General features: G+C 38.4%; 6 protein-coding genes and 1 long non-coding RNA gene across 9 annotated transcripts in view; 4 read left to right on the top strand and 3 right to left on the bottom strand.

The window, feature by feature from the left end:
* The window catches only part of LOC104822373 (hypersensitive-induced response protein 3), a 1,995-nt gene extending 1,815 nt beyond the window's left edge, over positions 1-180 (top strand). Inside the window, exon 7 of the mRNA XM_010553568.2 lies at positions 1-180. The gene's annotated coding sequence lies outside the window, so the exon portion shown is untranslated.
* A 584-nt stretch (positions 181-764) lies between these two features.
* On the bottom strand, positions 765-2,747 carry LOC104822371 (mitochondrial outer membrane protein porin of 34 kDa-like). Of its 3 annotated transcripts, XM_010553566.2 has the most exons (6): positions 2,078-2,747; positions 1,698-1,705; positions 1,518-1,612; positions 1,267-1,353; positions 1,028-1,139; positions 783-806 (listed from the first exon to the last, which is right to left on the bottom strand). In XM_010553566.2, exons 1-6 carry the CDS (start codon positions 2,176-2,178, stop codon positions 784-786), a joined length of 426 nt encoding a protein of 141 aa, XP_010551868.1. In that variant the 5' UTR covers positions 2,179-2,747; the 3' UTR covers position 783. The 3 variants fall into 3 exon arrangements, with proteins under 3 accessions (XP_010551867.1, XP_010551869.1, XP_010551868.1); XM_010553565.2 differs by having other exon boundaries at positions 765-1,139; positions 2,078-2,744; XM_010553567.2 differs by lacking the exon at positions 1,698-1,705 and having other exon boundaries at positions 765-1,139; positions 1,431-1,612; positions 2,078-2,741.
* A 614-nt stretch (positions 2,748-3,361) lies between these two features.
* LOC104822370 (probable pectate lyase 19) lies at positions 3,362-5,430 on the top strand. The gene is made up of 4 exons (XM_010553564.1): positions 3,362-3,718; positions 3,805-4,576; positions 4,658-4,903; positions 4,986-5,430. Exons 1-4 carry the CDS (start codon positions 3,534-3,536, stop codon positions 5,208-5,210), a joined length of 1,428 nt encoding a protein of 475 aa, XP_010551866.1. The 5' UTR covers positions 3,362-3,533; the 3' UTR covers positions 5,211-5,430.
* A 125-nt stretch (positions 5,431-5,555) lies between these two features.
* On the bottom strand, positions 5,556-8,388 carry LOC104822369 (probable E3 ubiquitin ligase complex SCF subunit sconB). Its single transcript, XM_010553563.2, has 8 exons — positions 8,097-8,388; positions 7,602-7,776; positions 7,367-7,464; positions 7,159-7,264; positions 6,801-7,018; positions 6,633-6,675; positions 6,289-6,545; positions 5,556-6,195 (listed from the first exon to the last, which is right to left on the bottom strand). Exons 1-8 carry the CDS (start codon positions 8,276-8,278, stop codon positions 5,763-5,765), a joined length of 1,512 nt encoding a protein of 503 aa, XP_010551865.1. The 5' UTR covers positions 8,279-8,388; the 3' UTR covers positions 5,556-5,762.
* Positions 8,389-9,101: 713 nt separating this feature from the next.
* Positions 9,102-11,441, top strand: LOC104822368 (plant cysteine oxidase 1). Its single transcript, XM_010553562.2, has 5 exons — positions 9,102-9,719; positions 9,975-10,099; positions 10,183-10,312; positions 10,566-10,784; positions 10,985-11,441. Exons 1-5 carry the CDS (start codon positions 9,386-9,388, stop codon positions 11,107-11,109), a joined length of 933 nt encoding a protein of 310 aa, XP_010551864.1. The 5' UTR covers positions 9,102-9,385; the 3' UTR covers positions 11,110-11,441.
* Positions 11,442-11,461: 20 nt separating this feature from the next.
* LOC104822367 lies at positions 11,462-11,964 on the bottom strand. The gene is made up of 2 exons (XR_773173.1): positions 11,780-11,964; positions 11,462-11,648 (listed from the first exon to the last, which is right to left on the bottom strand). It is a non-coding gene; the product is annotated as an uncharacterized LOC104822367 (long non-coding RNA).
* Positions 11,965-16,222: 4,258 nt separating this feature from the next.
* On the top strand, positions 16,223-18,517 carry LOC104822366 (probable WRKY transcription factor 72). Its single transcript, XM_010553561.1, has 4 exons — positions 16,223-16,412; positions 16,524-17,078; positions 17,162-17,275; positions 17,379-18,517. The coding sequence occupies exons 1-4, from the start codon at positions 16,293-16,295 to the stop codon at positions 18,315-18,317; spliced, it is 1,728 nt and encodes a 575-aa protein (XP_010551863.1). The 5' UTR covers positions 16,223-16,292; the 3' UTR covers positions 18,318-18,517.
* The last annotated feature ends 3,068 nt before the right edge of the window (positions 18,518-21,585 follow it).

Here is a 21,585-nt window from a genome sequence, read left to right as displayed (position 1 = left end):
TCTCTCTCTCTCTCTCTCTCTCTCTCTCTCTCTCTCTCTCTCTCTCTCTCAAGTGTTGTTTGTGATTATTTCCTTTTAAAAATTGTGTTATTTGCTGGTTTACATGTGTTGGGATGTGTTTGATATACTACATATATATATATATTATATGTATATATGCATTATGAAGAAAACAGTTTACATTTTGGAGTAACAACCCATTTAATTTCTCAAGGGTCCATATCCATGGTTTCGATATGCTCTAAGAAATTCGAGGCTAGATTTGATGACATTGACACCGACCAATGAATTCATGAACAGAACACAGTAACTTGAAAGAATGCAGGAAAGATGTCAGACAACAAGTTTCTGACAAAAAAATTGAACTGATTTTACCAGCAGACGATCCTCTTGTATCCTTTATTTTCTACAAACCCAACACCCAAAACATCATGATGAAGAAGAGCTCTCTGTCCAAGAAGGACAACAAGAGATGACTCCTAGTCGGACCATCTCAGGCGAAGTTACTACGCTACCCTCCTCTACAACTTCAAGGCTTGAGAGCGAGAGCCAGGCTGACCTTAGCCGTCTTGTCGATGGACATGGTGTCCACCTCACCAGAGATGGTGAAGAACGACTTGGGTCGCCATTCGTGCTGGATGAGTGCTTTCACCGTCGTCAGTGGGTCCATCGTATGCTGTGTCCCCACCGTTATTGTGTTCTCATTCGTCGAGAAGCTGTGACTCACCTCCGCTCCTACCGCCGTGTTCCTCAATGGGTTGACCATGTGGTAGTATGATGTCTTCACTGTCTCTCCCTTGTCGTCCCTACCACAAATTACCAGACTGAGATCCAATCCAATCTCATTTCTTCCGATACATTACTTACGTTACCAATAAATGCACTTCACCCGTGTCTGTGTCTTCCCTATTTACCGAAGCATATGTGTACAGAGTGAGGGAAGCAATCAAATTGTCATTTGTGAAGCTCAAACCAGCGCTGAATTTGGTGAAATTGCCAGTTTTGGTATCAAAGGAAACATCAGTACCAAGAGCTAAGACAATGGTTCCAACAACGCCAGAGAAGTTGAAAATCGGGTTGGCTGTCAATCCGATGCTGGTGCTTATGCCTGCGTAGTCATGCAAGCACTGTAGCTCAACCTGTTTGAAAGAGGAAATACATGTGAATTTAGAAGCATTATCTATATGGCACAGCACACAGGCGAAAAGACAATCCATCTCAGAATAAATCTAGGCAGATAGAAAAGATGGTACGAATGAACATTACCTTGCAAGATCTCTGATCAGGTACTTTGAAGCTAAAGTTCGACTTCAGTCCCGGGGCAGTCTCACCAACCGTAATAGTCGTCAGAAGCTGGTATTCACACGTGTTTTAGAAAAAGAGGCTATCGATAGAAAAAAAAAAGATGTATAACCAGCAACCACCCATACCATATCTCCATGAGAAACGGACAAGGGCGACAAAGGATTACAGGGTATGGACTAGGGATGACTTGACATAAGAATAACATTGCTTACAGTGGAATCACTGCCAAATTTGATATCAGTTGTGATATTCTTGTTCTTCAATTGGGTGGTAACATCAGCCAAGAATATATCACCTTTCTTAATTCCTGTCGAAGTGATAGTAATAAGGTTTAGGCCCTTACTTATATATTGGCCCCAAATCCTTCTCTTTTTCCGATGTGGGACACTTACCAGATAGCCTAACAAGCACCAGAAAATGAGTCAGTTGACTCAGCTCATGAGCAAAGCCGGACAAGAACCAAGATAGAAAAACGTTGTTGTAGTATATAACATTCATCCAGCCAACTGACGGAAAATTACAAATTTTGATTCTAAATCACAATACCTGGATAACTTGATCTCTATGTCTGAAACTCAGTGACTAACAACTAAAAAAATGAAATCAAAGAATACACGCACAAAATGCAATCCATTGGCATTTCCTCCGCCGACAAGAAACTAAAACTCAAGATATGAGCCAGTTATAACCATCATAGGACATACACATACACAGCCGGCACGAGACACTTACTACAAACCATCAAAATGAAGAATGGCAAGAAGCGACTTACAACACCGGCCGGGGAGAAGGTAGTAACAGAGAATTTCTGATCGCTCTGGTAGTCCTTGTACAGAAGATCTTTACTCCACCGCAATAACAAAATCCAAACATCAGGCAACTCAATATCACAAATACCCTCAACAGAGGCTCCCATGGTCATAAACGCCAAAACGTGAAACAGCTAGCTACTGTCTCAACAGACATTTCCAGTGGAAGCACGAAACTATCGTGACGCAATCCTTACCAAACCCGGAAAACTATCGAAACTCTATTAAATGACACGGGAACTGAACCTAAAGAATCATTTGAATCCGCACGAAACCCAGGGCATCAATCACTGGAAGAGATCCGAGTATTCGCTACTCGATCAAACACAATTGCCGATGGAAAGTGAAGACGACCCGTACCAACAAAACCAAGAACTTGCGACATCCAAACCAAACTCTGACCAAAGAATCCAGGCAGAGTCCAAATTAGACACTGCCCGATCAAAAACACGAAATCTCTGGCACGTAGACATGCAAGCCGACGGATTGAGAAGAGGACGGAGGAGATTTTTCTGGCTTTTTTTGCCGATTTCGATGTAAAGACCGGGACCCTTGGCCATGGTTGGATGAGGAAGACGGAGAGCACCGGGAAATTGGAAATGACAGAAAGAACCCTAGCTTCGCTTCATCATCGGAGAGGGGTTTTCCTGCTTGTCCTCGCTTCCTGGGTACGTAAAACCAGTATTTTTATTACAAATTATGAATCTAAGTCTAGACTGGTACATGGAGGGACGAAAGTTCCTCTCTACAAGGAAAAAAAGGTATGTATGATTGAATTATAAAATAGTAATTATAATAATATCATCGGAGAGGTGTTTTCCTGCTGATCACATAAAATTTTATCAGCCGTTGGATCGAGACCCTTACTCGGCGTCTCCGTCCACAGCCGTCGATTCCCACTGGCCAAAAAATTTACTGTGGCTTCACTGCGTTAACGTGTAAAAAAACAACAACATTGTACTTCATTATGCAAAATCATCAAGAGAAAATATATTAATTATGGATATCGATTTTTTTTAAAAAAAAATTAACATCTATATTATCATCACATGACAACGACAACGAGATTAATAACAAAAATAATAATAATGGGAATTAATTAGAGACAGAAATAGAACGTAAGGAAGAAAGGGATGGCTCTCCATCCTTGGCGGGAACTTTCTAAATATGGAGCCAAACCGAACTCGTTCATCTCTTGTTTTGTTATTTAAACGCCATCCTCTTTGTGTCCCAAATTCGCAGTACGATTCATCGTTTTTCAACAAAATCCCAAGGTCTAAAAAAAGACCAACCCCTTATAATAAGGTCATGCTCTAAGCTTAGCCGTTCTCCATTTTCTTGTAACATATAATTATATTCTAAAATATTTATAAAAAAAAAAAGAAAAAAAAGAAAAAGAAAAAGGGGGGGAAGAAAGAAATGGAGGGAGCTAGGCTTTTGCATTTGATCTGTATGTTTTGTATTGCCGCTTTGATTAGAGGAAACGTTGCAGAATTCGACGAGTATTGGCAAAAACGGTCCGAGGAAGCTCACAATCACTCCCTCGAGGCTTACCATTCCGACCCTTTCGAGATCGTCGATCACTTCCACGAACGCCATTACGAGTGAGCTTCCATATATCACCAACGCCCGGTTTTTTATTACAGAACACGAACTAAGTTATGTCTTTGGTGGGTCTGTAAATACGCAGCAACTCGACAGATATCGAGGCAGAGAGGGAAGAGGAGGATGATCACGAGGAGGAGGAGGAGGAGGAGGAATACTCGATCGCCATGTTAACCGGCACGACCAACAGCACGAGAAGGAGTTTGAGAGGCCGATCGAGGAGAGGACGACGTGGGAAATGGAGCAAACTGAAGGGACCTTGCACCGCAAGCAACCCGATCGACAAGTGCTGGCGTTGTCGGGCTGACTGGGCCAATCGCCGGAAAAAGCTCGCCGACTGCGTCCGCGGCTTCGGCTTCAAGACCACCGGAGGAAAACTCGGACGCATCTACGTCGTGACCAGTAACCTAGACAGCGATGTCGTAAACCCTAGACCGGGAACCCTACGTCATGCCGTGATCCAGAAGGTACCTCTGTGGATCATCTTCAAGAAGGACATGCACATCAGGCTGCAGCAGGAGCTGCTCATCAACAGCCATAAGACCATCGATGCACGTGGCGCCAACGTTCACATCGCTTATGGAGCAGGTATCACCATGCAGTTCGTGACCAACATCATCATCCATGGCCTTCACATCCATCACATTGTCTCCAGCAATGGCGGCATGATCAGGGACTCTGTCGATCACTACGGGTTCAGGACCAGGGCTGACGGCGATGGTCTCTCCATCTTCGGCGCCAGCAACATATGGATCGACCATGTCTCCATGTCCAGATGCCAAGATGGCCTCATCGACGCCATTGATGGCTCCACAGGCATCACCATCTCCAACTCCCATTTCACCCACCACAACGACGTAAGTACATATGCACATATACAGCCATACACCCATATATATATACACACACACACAACGACGTAAGCATTATATATGCAGGTGATGTTGCTGGGGGCGCACAACGTGATAGACAAGGACAAGAGGATGCAAGTGACGGTGGCGTACAACCACTTCGGGAAAGGGCTGGTGCAGAGGATGCCACGTGTCAGGTGGGGATTCGTCCATGTTGTGAACAATGACTACACCCACTGGCAGCTTTACGCCATCGGTGGAAGCCAAGGCCCAACCATCCTCAGCCACGGCAACCGTTTCATCGCTCCCCCTCACATCCCCCAGTACAAGGAGGTACCATATATACATTGTTCCTTTTGGATTTTTACGCATATACATACATACATACATATTTATATATTCGTTGTGTGTATAGGTGACGAAGAGGGACTATGCACCGGAGTCGGAGTGGAGGAAATGGAACTGGAGATCGGAGAAGGACGTGTTCATGAACGGGGCGTTTTTCAGGCAATCGGGAAACCCTAAATTCAGGTGCACGCATACGAGGCAGCAGATGATACGGCCCAAGCACGGAATGGCAGTGTCCATGCTTACCAAATACGCCGGCTCTTTGGACTGCAAGGTCGGCCGCCCTTGCTAAAAGAAAAGCTCACCTGCCTTAACCTTTTTCTTTTAGGATGCATGGTTCTACTACTGCTTGAGTTGGTCGGAAAGATTTTAAATTAAGGGTTCGAAGTGGAAATTTGTCTGATTAGCTGAGGGCATTTGTTTCAAGAAACCAGAAAAAGAAAATGTGCCAAAGAGATTCTACTACTTGTGATTTGTGATTTCTAATCCATTGTTGTTTTTCTTTCACTTCATTTGATTGTTTGTTTTGTTCCTTAATATTTTAAAAACATAAATGTTTAAGAGTATATATTATTACTCCGTAATCTAATTCATTCATGTCAGTATTTCTACCATTTCTCACTTGAAAAACTTAAAGTACAGGAGAATAGCTCACATTGCTTCACTACCAAAAAACCCTTGAAAGCACTTGCTTAGAGATGTTTATGCATATTTGTGGGCATTTTTGTACCTTACAATCTCAAGATGATGATGTCATCATCATCACTATTCAAAGAAGCTTTAACAGAGACAACAGATCAAACAGAAACATTGAACCTGAGATGCAGAGATTACACATCAATGTCTAATACAGTCTGTGTTCTTCATAATCTGATTCATCGCTATCCTCATCACTGTCGGGCCGACACCAAAGTTTTGAAGCATTCTCGTCTTCAGATCTCGATAACGGCAACGTAGCATTCGAAAAGTCCCTGTAATAAGCGCCCGCCATCCTAGACCCATGATAATAACCGGCAGTGACCAGTTGGCAGCCTTTAACAGCCATGGCTGAACACCGAGCCCGTAAAGGAGGGGCATCCCTGCAACACTTCAAGGATATAGTCTTTGTCCCGGTATCGCTCTCCCATACGTTAACAGAAGCATCCTCAGGACCACCGGTGACAACCTTGTACTGGTCCATGTGTAGGAACGTGATGGGTCCATTGTGTCCGTCCATCTCTGTTATGGCTCTTGGCCTTGGTGTGGTTTGGTTTCTTCTGATATCCCAAAGCACAGCCCTGGTAAAAAAAAATCTCATTTTAGAGTCATTCATCATTTCACTGCTGTAGCAGAATCTCTGATACTGGTGGCTTCCAAAAAGATATGCTTACTTGCCATCTCCACCGGTGCAGACAAGGGATGCTGAAGGTAATATAGCAAAGGAGTTGACTTTTGGCTGTAAGACTGCAACGTCATTGACTTTCTGCATCGTCCTTAGATCGATTGATACAACAGAGGAACCCGCGGCAATGTAAAGCAACGACTCGTGGCATTTCATGGAAACAGGAGGGCCTGGTACACATGTCATGCCCACGCAGGCAGAAGATCGAGTTGAAGAGGACAATGCAGCTACATCCCAAACTCTGACCTGTTTCAGGAGAGTTATGACTAACAAATCATTTTTTTTTTCTTGTACTGTCCTTAACAGAAGAAAGTCTCAGAACAGAGAAGATACCTTGGAGTCAGTAGCCAAAGATGCCATAAGAGTTGTTTTGTGTCTGTATATAAGCAAATCAGATGGGCAAAAAGGAAAACTGATAAAGATAAACATAAAGGGACGGTTCCTGGGCTCTAAAATTGATATGAAATAAAATCCAAACAAATTTTGATGTTAGAATCATACCCAGCAACAGATATGAATTTGATTGGTTTTTCATGTCCTTTCAATGTGGCCTGTAGAGATTGTTGCCTGCGTTTTCCACTTGAGTTAAGTGACCATAGACGAAGAGTACCATCTTCACCACCACTTGCAAGTAATTTTCCAACGCCATCCCCTAATAATCTCTCTGACAGAGTAGTCACAGGACCGTTATGTCCCCTAAAGCGTCGCTGACATGAACCCTAAAACAACAAAATGAGACCTTACGTTATTATTTTCAGAGGTTATATCAAGAGAACAACCGATTGACAGTTCCAGAATAACATCATCGAGGCAGCCATATTTATTGAAGAACAAGGCAATACAGAGTACATCAATAAACCTTCCACCATAGGCAAATCGTATGGTCACTGCTAGAACTCAGCAATACATTTTCGTCTCTCTGTGACTCGCTCCGGAAGAGACCCGTTTCTGCAAGAGGAAAAGACCTGCCAAATGAAGTGTGTAAGCAGACCAGTTAGCATCTACAATGGCATCTGATAGCCCTAATAACCGAAACTAGTAACAGTACTATTTGTCCTGTTTTCTACCTCATGCAAGTGACTCTCGCCTTGTGGTCATTGAGGCTGGCATAAGGCACAACTCCAGCCATCAGATCAGGAATCCGTACTGTCTGTATCACAGATCCCTGCGGGTAGTAAAAGGAATAAGCAGAAGCAAACACCACATGGGAATAAGCACTGGAAAAAGGTTCTATTGAGCATAAACAATAAGTATGCTGATGGATTTCATAATTTATTACAAAAAAATGAAGAACAAATGTACCTGTGAAAGGAAAAGGTTTTCTCCGTCCAACAATGTATGTTCAAAGGGCTTGTCTGCATCGAATTCCTTAACGAAAGGGTCCTCGAATTTGAGTTTATGCAACTCCCCTCGTCTGGTCAAGTACGCGTCTCGCATTCCCAATGGTTCCAAGATTGGTTGGTTAGGCCAACGTTCCCTGCGCACGTTGAAAACTGAGCACATCCATACAACAAGCTCTAAGGCAAATTATCGCCACCGCTATAGCCAGTGATCTTACAGAAGCTCAACCCCATGTTCCAATCCAAACACTGGATTCTCTCGAATCACGCCCAAAGATAACTTAAATCTTGCAAGTACTTAACTTTCGGACAAATCAGGAATATATTCAGGCGAAGATGAGGATAAAACACCCAGACAAGGGAAGAAGGCGAACATGTTCCCAAACAAACCCTAAATTCCAAATCCTGATTATGCAGATTAATTTAAGAGCGCAATAAGAAACGGGTAATCCAAAACCTGAAGAATCGAGCCCAGATGGAGTCGGAGTAGACGGCGTGCCTGAGGGATTTAGACGCCATAGCCAGGTTGCTGACGTCACGAATGTCGAGGAAACGAGCGAAGTGGGCAAAAGCGTCGTAGTCCAAGTCGGTGATCTTCGTGGTGGAGCTCTCCTCCTCCGCCGGAAACGGAGCTCCCATCCCGTTCTCCGGCGACGATCTCTGATCTCTCTGGTAATCGCTGATTTACTACCTCTTTGTTGCTACTGTCTGTTGTCACGCCAAGAAGATTTGTACGAACTGCACTTCCAAATCTGCATGAGACTAAATATGCCACGTAACGTACACATAAGAATTTAATTTATTTATTGGAATTAATGGAGAAAAATAAGTTTGTATATACAGCTTTAATTATACGGAGGACACATTCTCAACCCATTTAATTAGCTTAGCTTTCCTATCTATATACATGAGATTTTACGTGTAATTAATTAGTCATTACTATAATTTGTTTTCCATATGCAAGTTAATAGAAACAGAAATAAAAGGGGTAAATTTAAAAAAGGAAGGAATCATAGTACTCTTCCCATAAAAAGAACATTTCCGAAACTTGTGGATCAACTTGCAATTAACCCGACAAGAGATCCACTCGTCCTATGATACTATTTTTAATATATTTGTCGCAAAGCTTATATATATATAATCACAAAACCGGTCCACTTAATAAGATGCCCTTTTCACAAATATCAGAGAATATAATACACTTTTATCAAGAAAACAACATAAGGGGTGTTATTATAATAGCGTGCGAGATATTTCAGATGTCATTTTCGAAATGCTAATTTCTCCAACTAGATCGGTTAGCTCCTATTTTGGCACATCCAAATATAATTATAAGTGATCACCGGTTTATATCGGTTAGCGTAAACCGGGAATTAGCCGTATTCTGTCCCCATGACGAAGACCGAAGCGGATAAAAAAATCCGCTGTTTGAACAGCCCATAGGAAAGAAACCAGAAATGGCCCCTGGTTTTGTCCTCCAACCTCTCTCTCCGCTTTCGATATTCTATCTTTCCTTTCCGCTTCCTTTTTCTTCTTTTATATCCCTTCGTCTTCGCTGCTTCTTCCTGGATCCATGCCCAGAGAGTTTTAGATACGTGGGACGGTGGGAGTGATCCCTTCTGTTTCCTCTGTTTGTATCCTTACCATACACTGATCTCAACTTCATCGTTTTCCGGCGATACCCTGTTTCGTTAGGGTTCTTGCCTTGCGAAAAATCAGGTTTTATTTGGTGGGTTTTGGGGATTCATGGGGTATGAGATGAATTTGGCTGCGAAAACAGAGAAGGAAGTTTTGGAATTGCAAAAGGAAGTGATTTTGGGTAAGAATCAGTGCAAGAGCCCCACTGTTGACTCGCTTAAGCCAAAGAACCCGAGCCCGGCGTCGGCAAATTCGCCAAGCAGATCGAAGAAGAAGAAGAAGAACCGGCGGCGGAAGATGGCTAACCCTGTGATGGCTGAGACGGCGGCGGAGGTTTTGCCGGTGCGGCGGCTGTTCAATACCTGTAAGGAAGTGTTCGCCGATTGCGGCCCTGGTATCGTTCCCTCTGAAGAGAAAATCCAACGGCTACGGGCTATTTTAGGTATAAAAAAAACTAAAAAAAAATCCCCTTTTTTACTGAATCTGATGTTTTCTTATCTGGGTTGTTCTCAAAATCTCCATTTACACATTGGCTTTTGTTTGATGTTACCGGAGTTGTCTCGAAATTTCATGTATGTCGTGTCTGGTTTCGTTTGGAGGTTTGTACATGTTAAAGTGATGCTCTTTGTCCTGTCTTATCAAGGTCTGGTTTGCTTGAATTTGTGTTATATAGATAATGTGCATTCTTCTGATGCAGATGATATGAAACCGGAGGATGTCGGTCTAACTCCACGTATGCCCTACTTCCGAGTGACGTCTGAACGTGGGCGACAATCACCATCGATAACGTATCTGCATCTATATGATTGCGATATGTTTTCGGTATGTGCATTTTCAATGTGATAAATCTCAAGTGCTAGTATCTTTCTTGGGCCCCAAGTAATCCCAGGTTCGGTTTCTCGCAGATCGGGATTTTCTGTTTGCCGCCTTCCGGTGTGATTCCTCTCCATAACCATCCTCAGATGACGGTTTTCAGTAAGCTTCTCTTTGGTACAATGCACATCAAGTCGTATGATTGGGTGGCTGATGCTCCAAGTGAGTTTCTTTCTCTGTTATTGTATTAACCAATGGCTTATTGGGGTTCTTGTTCTTGATCTTCGAAGGCTTTCTGTTTAGTCACTGCATACTTAATCCACTCGAAGATATCAAATGATGATTACATTTACTCTATGGAATTCGATCTGTATCGGATTATGTAATATCCTGACGAGTGTTGATCGGTGTGTATGTAATGTAGATAGATGAAATTGCGTGTTTCACGTATAAAGCTAACGTGTTGATGATGCAGTGGAAGATCCCGTGACGCGTCTTGCGAAAGTGAAGGTTGATTCCACATTCACGGCACCTTGCAACACGAGCATATTGTACCCAGCAGACGGTGGAAACATGCATTGCTTCACGGCAGAGACACCGTGCGCGGTTCTTGACGTGCTCGGACCACCCTACTCTGATCCAGAGGGGCGCCATTGCACCTACTTCCTCGACTTCCCATACAGCAATTTCTCAGGTACTGCTGTACTTTTTCATGTTTTGATTTCACCATTTGATCGCCTCTGAGTTTTGCTTTTCGTATAACTGATAATGCTATCCATCTGGATAAGAAGGGATATGAAACTGATTCTTTCTTCTAAATTTGAGCAAACTGCTTCCCACCGTGTGCATTGGTTATTATTGTTAATTGGCTGCATTTTTGGCAATGGCTCTCAGTTGATGGAGTTATAATACCCGAGGAGGAGAGGGAAGGCTATGCATGGCTCCGGGAAAGAGACGATAATCCCGAGGATCTGAACGTAGTCGGGGCTTTATACCGAGGGCCAAAGGTTGATGAATGAGTGAGACACCATATCACTCTATCGGTCCCCGCTCTGCCGGTTCAGAATCCTGGTTTTCAGTCAAGGTTCTTAGCATTTACAGCTTTTCTCTGTACATAAAAAGGGAAAGAAAAAAGAAAAAGAAAAGGAACGAGAGGAACAAAAAAAGGAAGAAGAAGAAGCTGCTTTTGTGCTATGGAACTGCACCATAGCTTAGGGTTCATAGTCATACAGCCATTGTTGTAATGCCACAAAGTTCAGACACAGAATTATGCAGTGTTGATGTTTCATTTATGGTTGGTGGAGACAGAGATCTGATCATGGAGTTTAAGGTTAATTTGTCCCCACGTACACATAGTACCCCTCTTTCTTCTTTTTTTTTTTTTTTTTTTTTTTGGGGGATTATTACAGTAAGTTAAAAAAAAAAAAAACAGAAGTTAGAACCAGGGATGCCAAGTGGGGTCCATCATGCACAGGTTACGTGGCGACAATGCAGCTTCTACCAACTCATTCACACCTCTCTGCACTGACTGTGGTGGCTCCACTGCGTTGATATCATCCTTCCCACCCACCAAAAAAAAAAAAAATTCAATCTTTCGAGCAAACATCATGGGAGAGAGAGAGATGTATCATGCATGCATGCATGCGTAGACATGCATGTATGTGTGTATGTATGTATATGTGGGCGTACCTCCTCTTCGGACAAGTAGTGTGGGGAAATGCCCTTTATCCGGCCAATGACATCATCGACATTGGAGTCAACCTTGTGTCTGAGATCGGCCGAGTTTAGAGGAGTGACGCCTATTGGTCTTCTCCCGAACCACGACAGCAGTTCGTCCCGGAAGAACATCCCCAGCTGATACCTCAGATGTTCTTTTTGCTGATTTTTTTTTTTTTTTTTTTTTTTTTTTTTTGGGAGCAAACACGTGATATTATGTTGTCCTTTTGATGATTGTAGCTAGGTTTTCCAAAAAAAAAAATGTAGATGATAACTGAATATAAACGCATGGATCAATCCATATGAGGTTCCAACATATTTGATCTAATTATCCATTCTTGTTTTTTTTTTATAATCAAATATCCTGAATCAAAGTGCAGATCAATCCATTCTTGTTATACATATATAGTATATAGTGTATGTATATATATATATATAGAAAATGAGAAATGTAATAGGAATATTCGATGGATGTACCAATTTGAAATTTTTGTAAGTAGAAGATATCATATGATATGTTACAGTAGTAAAAACAAATTGCATTTGAACCCACCAACAAGCACAAGTAGTAGTAGTAGTAGGCAGTAGCTGTACTTGTCCTATGAATTATTCCTTGGACCCGATCAATATCTGCCCAATCGATTCGAAAATTCTAAGGGCTTACAGATAATGCATAGGGATCGACAACCTATATTTATAGATCCAACTATCAACAATTTTACAAATTTTTTATAATAAATAAGGACTTACTTATGAATTCAATAAATAAATAGTATAGTCCAACGACTAGCCTAGATTTCAATAGAGAATCCCCAAGTTGGCCTTTAAATTTTTTTGTCTTTTTTTTGTTTGTTTATGTTTAATTTCATTGTATAATCCAAACCATTGACCTTAGGTCCTTACAAATTTTTATTCCCAAGTTGCTTACACAATATTTAAATTTTTATTCATAAATATTACATATGGAAGGTTGACAACAATACACACGAAACTTTCGTCACCCATTAAAATATTTTCAGTAAACAAGTTTTCATTGATCAGACTTTATAGTCTTTTACATAGTTAATATTCTCCAAAAAAATGGTTGAAAATGTCATATGTAGTATAAATATTACCTGGAAAAATGAACTTAAAAGTTTTTTTTGTTAAATTCAGCATAGATATGTATATATATATCAAGTTCGGGAATTATTTATAATTTAAATAGACAATAGGCATTATTAATTTAGATTTGTAGAATCATATTTGAAATATTAAAAATCAATGGAAAACAAATATATATATATATCAAAAAATATATATGGGTGAAGATGTCTAAACTTGCATTAGTTGGTGGGAAGTTGCAGAGACATGCTATATATAGTTGACCCTTTCATTACTCGTTGTCTGAAAAATCTGTTGAATCGTTGATTTTGTTAATTTTAAACATATAAATTTTAGAATAAATAATTTCGTCGGGGCACATTTTTGTAACCAGATCATCATCATCAATAGATAACTACACCGGGTAACCAAAGTTATCGTAAATTAATATTTAATGACCAAAGACTTTTGAATATCTAAATATGACGAAAGCTTGCATCCTTGTCTTCTATTGGCTGATAAGTTTTTAATTACAGCCATCCATAATTCCCCCATCAAATTATTTTTTTTTCTACGACCAAGTTAATTTTTTTTTTTCATTTTGTAAAGGAAAGTAGAAACATTTAATAATCTTCATACATCGTATTATTTAATTCTACGTGTTTATCAAAATATAAGGAAAATTTAAAAATAACCCATGTATTAATTCATTTTAAAGTATTGTCATGATTTAGTTGTTTTATTTTTTATTTAGTTTGCGAGTTACGAGTACGATGATTTGTGATAATTTGAAGAATATTGTCTCGTGAAAAATAGGTTACAATCGAACAGAATCCAAAACGGTTTGGTTTCGACCGATCTGAATCGAGCTGATTAATTAGTTTTATGTTCTTACTAAATTATCAATTTATAAAATAATTTTCTTTTTATTTTTTATTTTGGTATTTGTTTAGTTTGAAACTAAATCTTTTGAGATAGTGATTAAATTTGGCTTTAGTATTATTTTATAATTGTAAATAACTATATTATATCGGTATTATAAATTTGATTTACGCCAACCGATGACATGTTAGATTTCTGAGTAAAAACTAATTGATGAGCAGATCTTACATTTATTTATTTTTAAAAGTAACCACATTGAGACCACGACGTTTACTAAACCATTAATGAACTGATAGCATATTACGTAATCGACATAAAAATGTTCATTTTGACATTAATTAATTTTGTTTTCAAATATCAAATTGAAGATGTAAGTTGAGGAAATGTGTATATATTTCTTTATAAAAAAAATATTTTAAGTCAGGGGGAAACTCAGATCCCGAGAAACAAAATTTTAAAAACGGATCGAGACCACAGGAATGATGAACCACGTTTGGACATTCAACTTGTCCTATTATCATACGATAATATTTGAAATACTTTTGTTTTTGACATTAGGTTAGGGGATAATTAATAGACCATTTGACGCCCACACATAATTTAATTTAATTATCTATTATAAAAATCATTATTTATTTTCTAATACCATCATAATAAATTTTTGTTTTTATTAAAATTGCCAAATTTGGTCGAAAACTGCGATATCAAAATTAAATGAGAGCGTCAAACTTGCGATATCAAAGTTTTTAAAAAACAGTCTTAAAAAGGTAAAAAAAAAATTACTGATTTTTAGATTTTGTCAATGGGTCCAATGAATCTGGACATCTTCAGTTAAAACACATATGTACTCATAAACGTACGTATACGCGTTGAGATCAGTTCTCGGTCCTAGGGTTTTAGACTTTGAGTTCAACTCCATTAATTACATTAATAAAAACTTTATAGATTTTCAAATGTTAATATTATATATATATATCAAACTGCAAATATACTTCCAACTATAACTGGATGATATACAGACGGATGAATAATTAATCTGAAAGTTAATTGTTTTTTTTTAAGAAAATACGAATAAGCAGGTGAGAGGAAAAGGTGTTCAAAATATATGAAAATAGAAAAGTCAAGTGAACAGAAAAAAAAAATGAATGTTTATATCTCTAGGTAAATATTTTCTGTGAAGCTTTAGGATAATTTAAAAAACTATTTTAAATCCAAAAATTAACAAAGAAAACGGAATAATGCATATTTTCTCAACGCCATGCAGCGTTACGTCACGGGGCGGGATGTGACAAGACAATTATATTTGATGAAGCATTTTGATATTAGTCTAATTACTCGTATGTTGGTTGCCAAACATGAAATATATTAAAATAAAAACGATCAACCAATAATAATAATAATATTCGAAGTCAAAATTACCGCGTGAAGCCAGCGTATTGACCGGAAGAACTTGATAATAAAGTTATATCAAGGTTTCATATATATAACAGCCTTAGACTAATTTATTTTTTCTGTATTTGACTTTGTTATATTTTCTTCAATAAAGTTTTGTTAAATCTGTATTTATTTAGTTTCATACTGAGCAATATAGTTATATTCATAATATTTTTAGTGGCTTTCACGATTCACTTAATGATGTACTAAAAATATAGGTCTTTGTGCGTGTATACACTATACATACATATACATAGGCAGAAAGTGTTGCATCGGATAATGTACTTGTATTTTTACTAAGTTCAAGAATATTTAAATTCACTGGAAATAAATTAGAAACAACATATTCCATATATATCATGTCACTATAAAGCATAGCTTTAAATCAAATATCCAGCCGGAATCCTTTTCGTGGGAAAAATGCAATTTCATTACATACATATACATATACATATACATATATAGTGAAATTAATCTTTTGTATATTACATGATATTTACGGAGCGAGGACTAAACTAATATAGTACATTGTTAAAGCGTTGACGAATGACCATGTGAGGCCACAAGTCTGCTTCTTCTTCTTCGATGAAGCCATATCTTCTCTTCTTCATATTATTGAATTCTCTAGTCGACGCCGCAGATTTAGGCTCTCTCTCTCTCTCTCCCCCCCCAACATTATAAATATATAATGTAATAATTACATCCATATATTATCAGCATTTGTTTCATTATCATCAACAAAGTCAAGGATTTAAATTAATTAGTTTTCCCGTTGCCGTCTTAAAATAAATAACTTGGATCACATATGATTGAAAGAAAAACCATCCGACGGTCGAAAGGGTCGTCGCCCTCGTGGTTGAGTCGAATAATGTAATAATATATTGTTCTAAAGGGAAAAAAAAAAGAACAAGTTGAAGTGTTGACGATTTGGGTCCCTCGGAGAAAGTACATACCTGTCTGGCTATAAGTAAAGGGTGTGCATTGAAAGAAAATTCGGATAAAAGAGACAACAAAAGGAAAAAGAAGAAGAAAACTGATTCAGACAAGAAGTAGAAGACAGAGATCCTTCTAGCCAGTTCCGAGATCGATGGAGGTTCTTGCCAAACCACCGAGTTCAGCTTCTCCTGTCAAGGATGAAATGGGTCGACGTTCATCTTCACCTACCTCCAAGACTAATAGTAATAATCCCCGGACCGGGAAAAAAGAGGTACCAAAACGGGGGGAAAAATCATTTCTTGATATATCCTCGAGACAGATCGAGGAACCAATTAATCTTTTATTTTATTTTGTTTTGTTTCGAATTTCTTGATGATATCAGGGTGATCATGAACTGGAAACGGCCAAAGCAGAGATGAGCGAGGTGAAGGAAGAGAACGAGAGGCTGAGGATGATGCTAGAAAGGATCGAAAATGACTACAGGTGTCTCAAACTCAGATTCTTCGACATAATCCAACAAGACACTCCGACCAAAACGGCTCAAGAATCTCCTCACGATGAAGATCCGAGCTCCTCCGACCAAGAAGAACGTGATCTCGTGTCCCTTTCCCTCGGGGGAAGAAGCTCTTCCCCGGGTAATGGCGTCGCCAAGAAAGAAGAGAAGTCGGGAGCGGCTGGAGAGAAAGAAGAGTTGACTAAAGCCGGGTTGACTTTAGGGTTCAGTCCTGACCCGAAGACCCGCCTGTCTTCTCAGAATGTCGCAAGCTCGAGCCGGGAAAACAGTTTGGAAGAGGGGACCAACAAGGAGGAAGAAGCTGGGGCGGAAACAAAGGCCACCGGGAAGAGAAGTCCAGGAGGTGATGTTGATGAAATTGGTCAGCAAAATCACGTTAAGAGAGCTAGGGTTTGTGTTCGAGCAAGATGTGACGCGCCAACGGTACAGCCTTTTTTAGAATTAATCACATTGCTTTAATTGCGTTTATATATAACACATGTTCATGTTCATGTTCGTGTATGTAGATGAATGATGGATGCCAATGGAGGAAATATGGACAGAAGATCGCAAAAGGAAACCCATGTCCACGAGCTTACTACCGCTGCACAGTTGCACCTAATTGCCCTGTCAGAAAGCAGGTTTACATCTTATTTTTTGGTTATATATCCATCTATACGATTTCTATACGTAGACAGACCGTATCTAATTCGTATATTGGAACAATCACAACCTTTTTTTTAGGTGCAAAGATGTGCAGATGACATGTCCATACTAATAACAACCTACGAAGGAACACACAACCATCCTCTCCCGATGTCGGCCACAGCCATGGCATCGACCACCTCAGCGGCTGCCTCCATGCTCCTCTCTGGCTCATCCACGTCCTCTCAGTCTCAGTCTACGGCCACTGTATCAGCATCCGATATGATCGGAAATGGTTTCAATTTCAATCTCTATGATAAGTCACAATTAATCTCGAATAAGCTCTTCTATTCACCGGCCACCACCGGCCTCTCCCCTTTGCACCCCACCGTTACTCTAGACCTCACGGCTCCACCACAAGGAAATTCTTCTCTGAATTTCAACAGATTCCCAAGCTCTACCTCTTCATCTCAGAGGATATTCCCGTCCACGAGCTTTAGTTTCTCTTCTTCTTCAGCTTCATCGGCGATCAATCTACCAGCCATGTGGGGTAACCCTAACGGATACCCGTACTCTAGATCAGTTCCCTACAACAGTGTCCAATTCGGACAGTCTAATTCCCTAAACACGGGCAAGGCAGCCAAACAGAGTCAAGAGTCACTGACGGAAACCCTAACCAAAGCGCTTACTTCTGACCCGAGTTTCCAGTCGGTGATTGCTGCAGCCATCTCGACAATGGTGGGATCAGGAAACGGGGAGCAAATGGCGAGGGGAAGAGAAGGTCTTGTCCATGAAAATCCGACACGTAACAAGATCAACGTACTGAATAGTTCCGTACAAGGGAATCAACAGATCGCGAGCATTAATAACAAAGGATGTGGAGGAGGAGGCTACTTCAGTAGCTTGTTGTCGTCGACCATGGCGAATCCTCAAGCGGGCGGAGGGTCGTCAGAAAAATCCTCGCAGTTGCCTTTTTCCATCTTCAAGAAGGCTTCTGCTACCACGACTAGTTTTGCTGACAAAGAAGATAAGAGTTGACCAACCTCTTCTTTTTTTTTTTTATTTTTTTTTATATAGTGTTTTATTTTTGTAGTTATGTGTAAAATTTGGGTTTTATAGCGGTTTTTATTTTTATTTTTTAAGTTTCCTAAGTCTTGTGGTGTTTTTTAAATTAGGAGGAGGGTACCGAACCAAATGCAAATTGTTCAAATGTTGGAATCGTATTCTTTTGAAAGCCTCTCTCCATATTGAATTATATAGTGCTTATAATTATCTATATATCACTTGCTTATATTATAAAAAAATCGTATATAAATATCTAAACTTTTACAAAAATTATAAATAAATCTCAACAATAAAATTTCTTTTCTGAATTTTTCAAAAATCCTATAAAAAATTTTTATTTTAAAAAAAAATAAAAATAAATCCAAAATTTATTACAAGAACCTTAACTATTTTTATTTAAAAATTACATGAATTTTGAATTTATTTGAAAATTTTTCAAAAATCGAGTTATTTAATAGAATTTTAAAAAAGTTTTGTTATTTATAAAAGCTTTATAATTTAAATATTTAAATAAATTTTTTTTAAAAAAAAGGTATTTATATACAATTTTTTATATAAAATTTTTACATATTTTTCTATTTTGAACTAATTTTGACAACGTCGAAGCATAAAATTTAAGTTTGTATAAATGCAGAAAGAACACTTTTGAAATTTTGTGCATTTTATATCCCTCTCTCACGCGGGCGCGCCCACACACACATATATGTAATGGATGTGGGTCCCACAATATTTCCCAAAAATCTCTCTCTTGTTCCGCTCGATCTTTTGTTCCCGTTTTTTTTATTTGTAATATTAATTTCGGGGTATTTCATCTATTTTTTTGGGCGTATAATCTATAAGCCCAATGGGCCGTACTTTTAGATAGAGCCCAACAAGAAAAAAAGGTATCCAAAGGCGAAGTTAGATTGAAATAAGTTCAGTTCGAAAGGGCCGAATTTCCTTGGCCCATTAATAACAATAATATATTATGAAAACTTCATATAAATGGATATGGGCTCCCAAACCCACTACCGAGATTCGTGGGCTTCACTCATCAATTAAATCATGGCCGTTGCGAATCTTGATCTGTCTGTTTCCTATGGCGCCCTTGTAATAACCGTTTTATTTCAATAATTGAATATCCATTTTGCTCATTTATATATTGTAAAATGAAATAAAAAAAAAAAGAAGACCAGACTTTATGCATGTTTTCTATGTCCAACGGTAGGAACAATGTTGTCGGTGGTTAATAACATGGCGGGGTATGGCAACATTCATTATACATACATATATATATATATATATATATTTATGGATCTATCTTTTTCTTTCGGAGTTTGATGTCTTTACCAATCAATCAAATAGTTAGACGGTTATCCTCCACATTACTATTATATTAAAATAAGCATAACAACCAAATCCAAAATGAATTTAACTATTTAAAGAACCACATAGTTGGTGCATATAAATTATTTTTGAATAAAAGTACTGAATCATGAGATGCGGTACCAATCACTCATTAGTTAGACAATTACCATTTATCGTTATGATCATGAATAAGAAAAGTTACCATTATATAAAATTCCTTCAAATTAAATAAAACATACCGTTATATAAAATAAATGTGTCTGTTTATAATTGAACGCGAATAAAAAAAAATTAGAATTGGCCACAAGGGTATATATTCATATGTCTTAATTGTATTTGACATGCATATATCAGATGTATTAAAGACGCAACATCAAGGGCCCCTGCCATCAAACTTTACTGTGATGATTTATGGTTTGTGTTTCGTTTATATTGGAATACAGGACAACATACATATATATATATATCATGATTTGTTATTGGATTGTTTTTGCACCGTCGAGATATTTTTTCTCTCCATATTTTGGCTTGACAAATTCACATGCTAAAAAAGACTAGCTAGGAAAGCCGTTTTTACCTTTCTTTTACTGCCCATGTCACAGGGAGAGCATATTCCTGTATAGAATTTCCATCTCTCTGTAGCTTTTGCATATACCCTTTTCTTCAACTGAAAGAAATCATTCTTCGGCATACATACATACATACATACATACATGCATGCATGCATACATACATACATCCATACATACATTCATACATACATGCATGCATGCATACATACATGCATGCATGCATGCATACATACGAATATCTTCTTTAATCTAATTGTACTTTTTTTCTGGAAATAAAGAAAAAATTTCGCTGCGTTAGATTTAAAATGATGTCAAAATCATACGAGTTAGATTATTTTTATGAGGTCCCTCCATATATTTTTCTGCATGTGGGCAAGAAATCTTTAATACATGAAACTAACTGTTTGTTCCACTCGCTGTCTTCTGTATGTTATTAAATAACCAAAAAAAAAAACCTATTGCAGAGTTTCTCAGAAGAACTAAAAGATTCTCGCATGTGTCTATACGGAGGGCTGGACTGTTCGAAATTTTTGCAGTTCCATTCGGCAACGGATTATTCGGTATTCTAAAATTTGTACCGTATATTATTCGGTTCGGTTCCAGTTTTCGTATGGTTCGGTTTCGGTTTTTCGGAAATTTTACAAAGTTCGTTTTGGTTCAGTTCGGTTTCAGGAAATTCAGTTCTATAAAAAAATATACCGTTCACAAATTTTGAATGGTACAATTCGGGAAAATACCGAGATTTTCGGTTCCTCAAAACCGAACCGAAATGTCCATTGTATTTATACATGTGCCCTGTGCATCAAGGCGTACTCATTGATGATTCATAGAGCAAAATATTGAAATATAATAACGAAGAAAATATTCAAAAACTTTGAATTGGGCGGTAATTAGACATATATATGTGTATATATATATATATAAGTCCATCATCATGTATGGCACAGTTTTGTAACAATTTATGAGAGCAAATCTTGTCAAATCATCTAATACATGCATTCATGATTGAAACATTATTATAATCAAAGTTAAGATTGTTGCACTAATTTATGCAAAGATTGTGGCTCTTGATCCCAACTTTCCGACAAATTTGAGTGTTAATGTCACTAATATATCCCATCTGTTCACACAGGACGACAAAAACTTTTGATCATGAATTCATTTTGTTTATTTCGGTCCATACATATTTATATATATATCTCCATGAATTAAAGTTTAATATAAATTGGATGTTAAGCATACATACATACATACATACATACATACATACATACATACATACATACATACATACATACATTTAAACATACATACATACATAC

This window comes from Tarenaya hassleriana, unplaced genomic scaffold (assembly GCF_000463585.1).
Source record: "Tarenaya hassleriana unplaced genomic scaffold, ASM46358v1 Cleome36, whole genome shotgun sequence".
Classification (NCBI taxonomy): domain Eukaryota; kingdom Viridiplantae; phylum Streptophyta; class Magnoliopsida; order Brassicales; family Cleomaceae; genus Tarenaya; species Tarenaya hassleriana.
The sequence above is the reverse complement of the archived record's forward strand: the minus strand, read 5'-3'. Positions and strand labels throughout refer to the sequence as shown.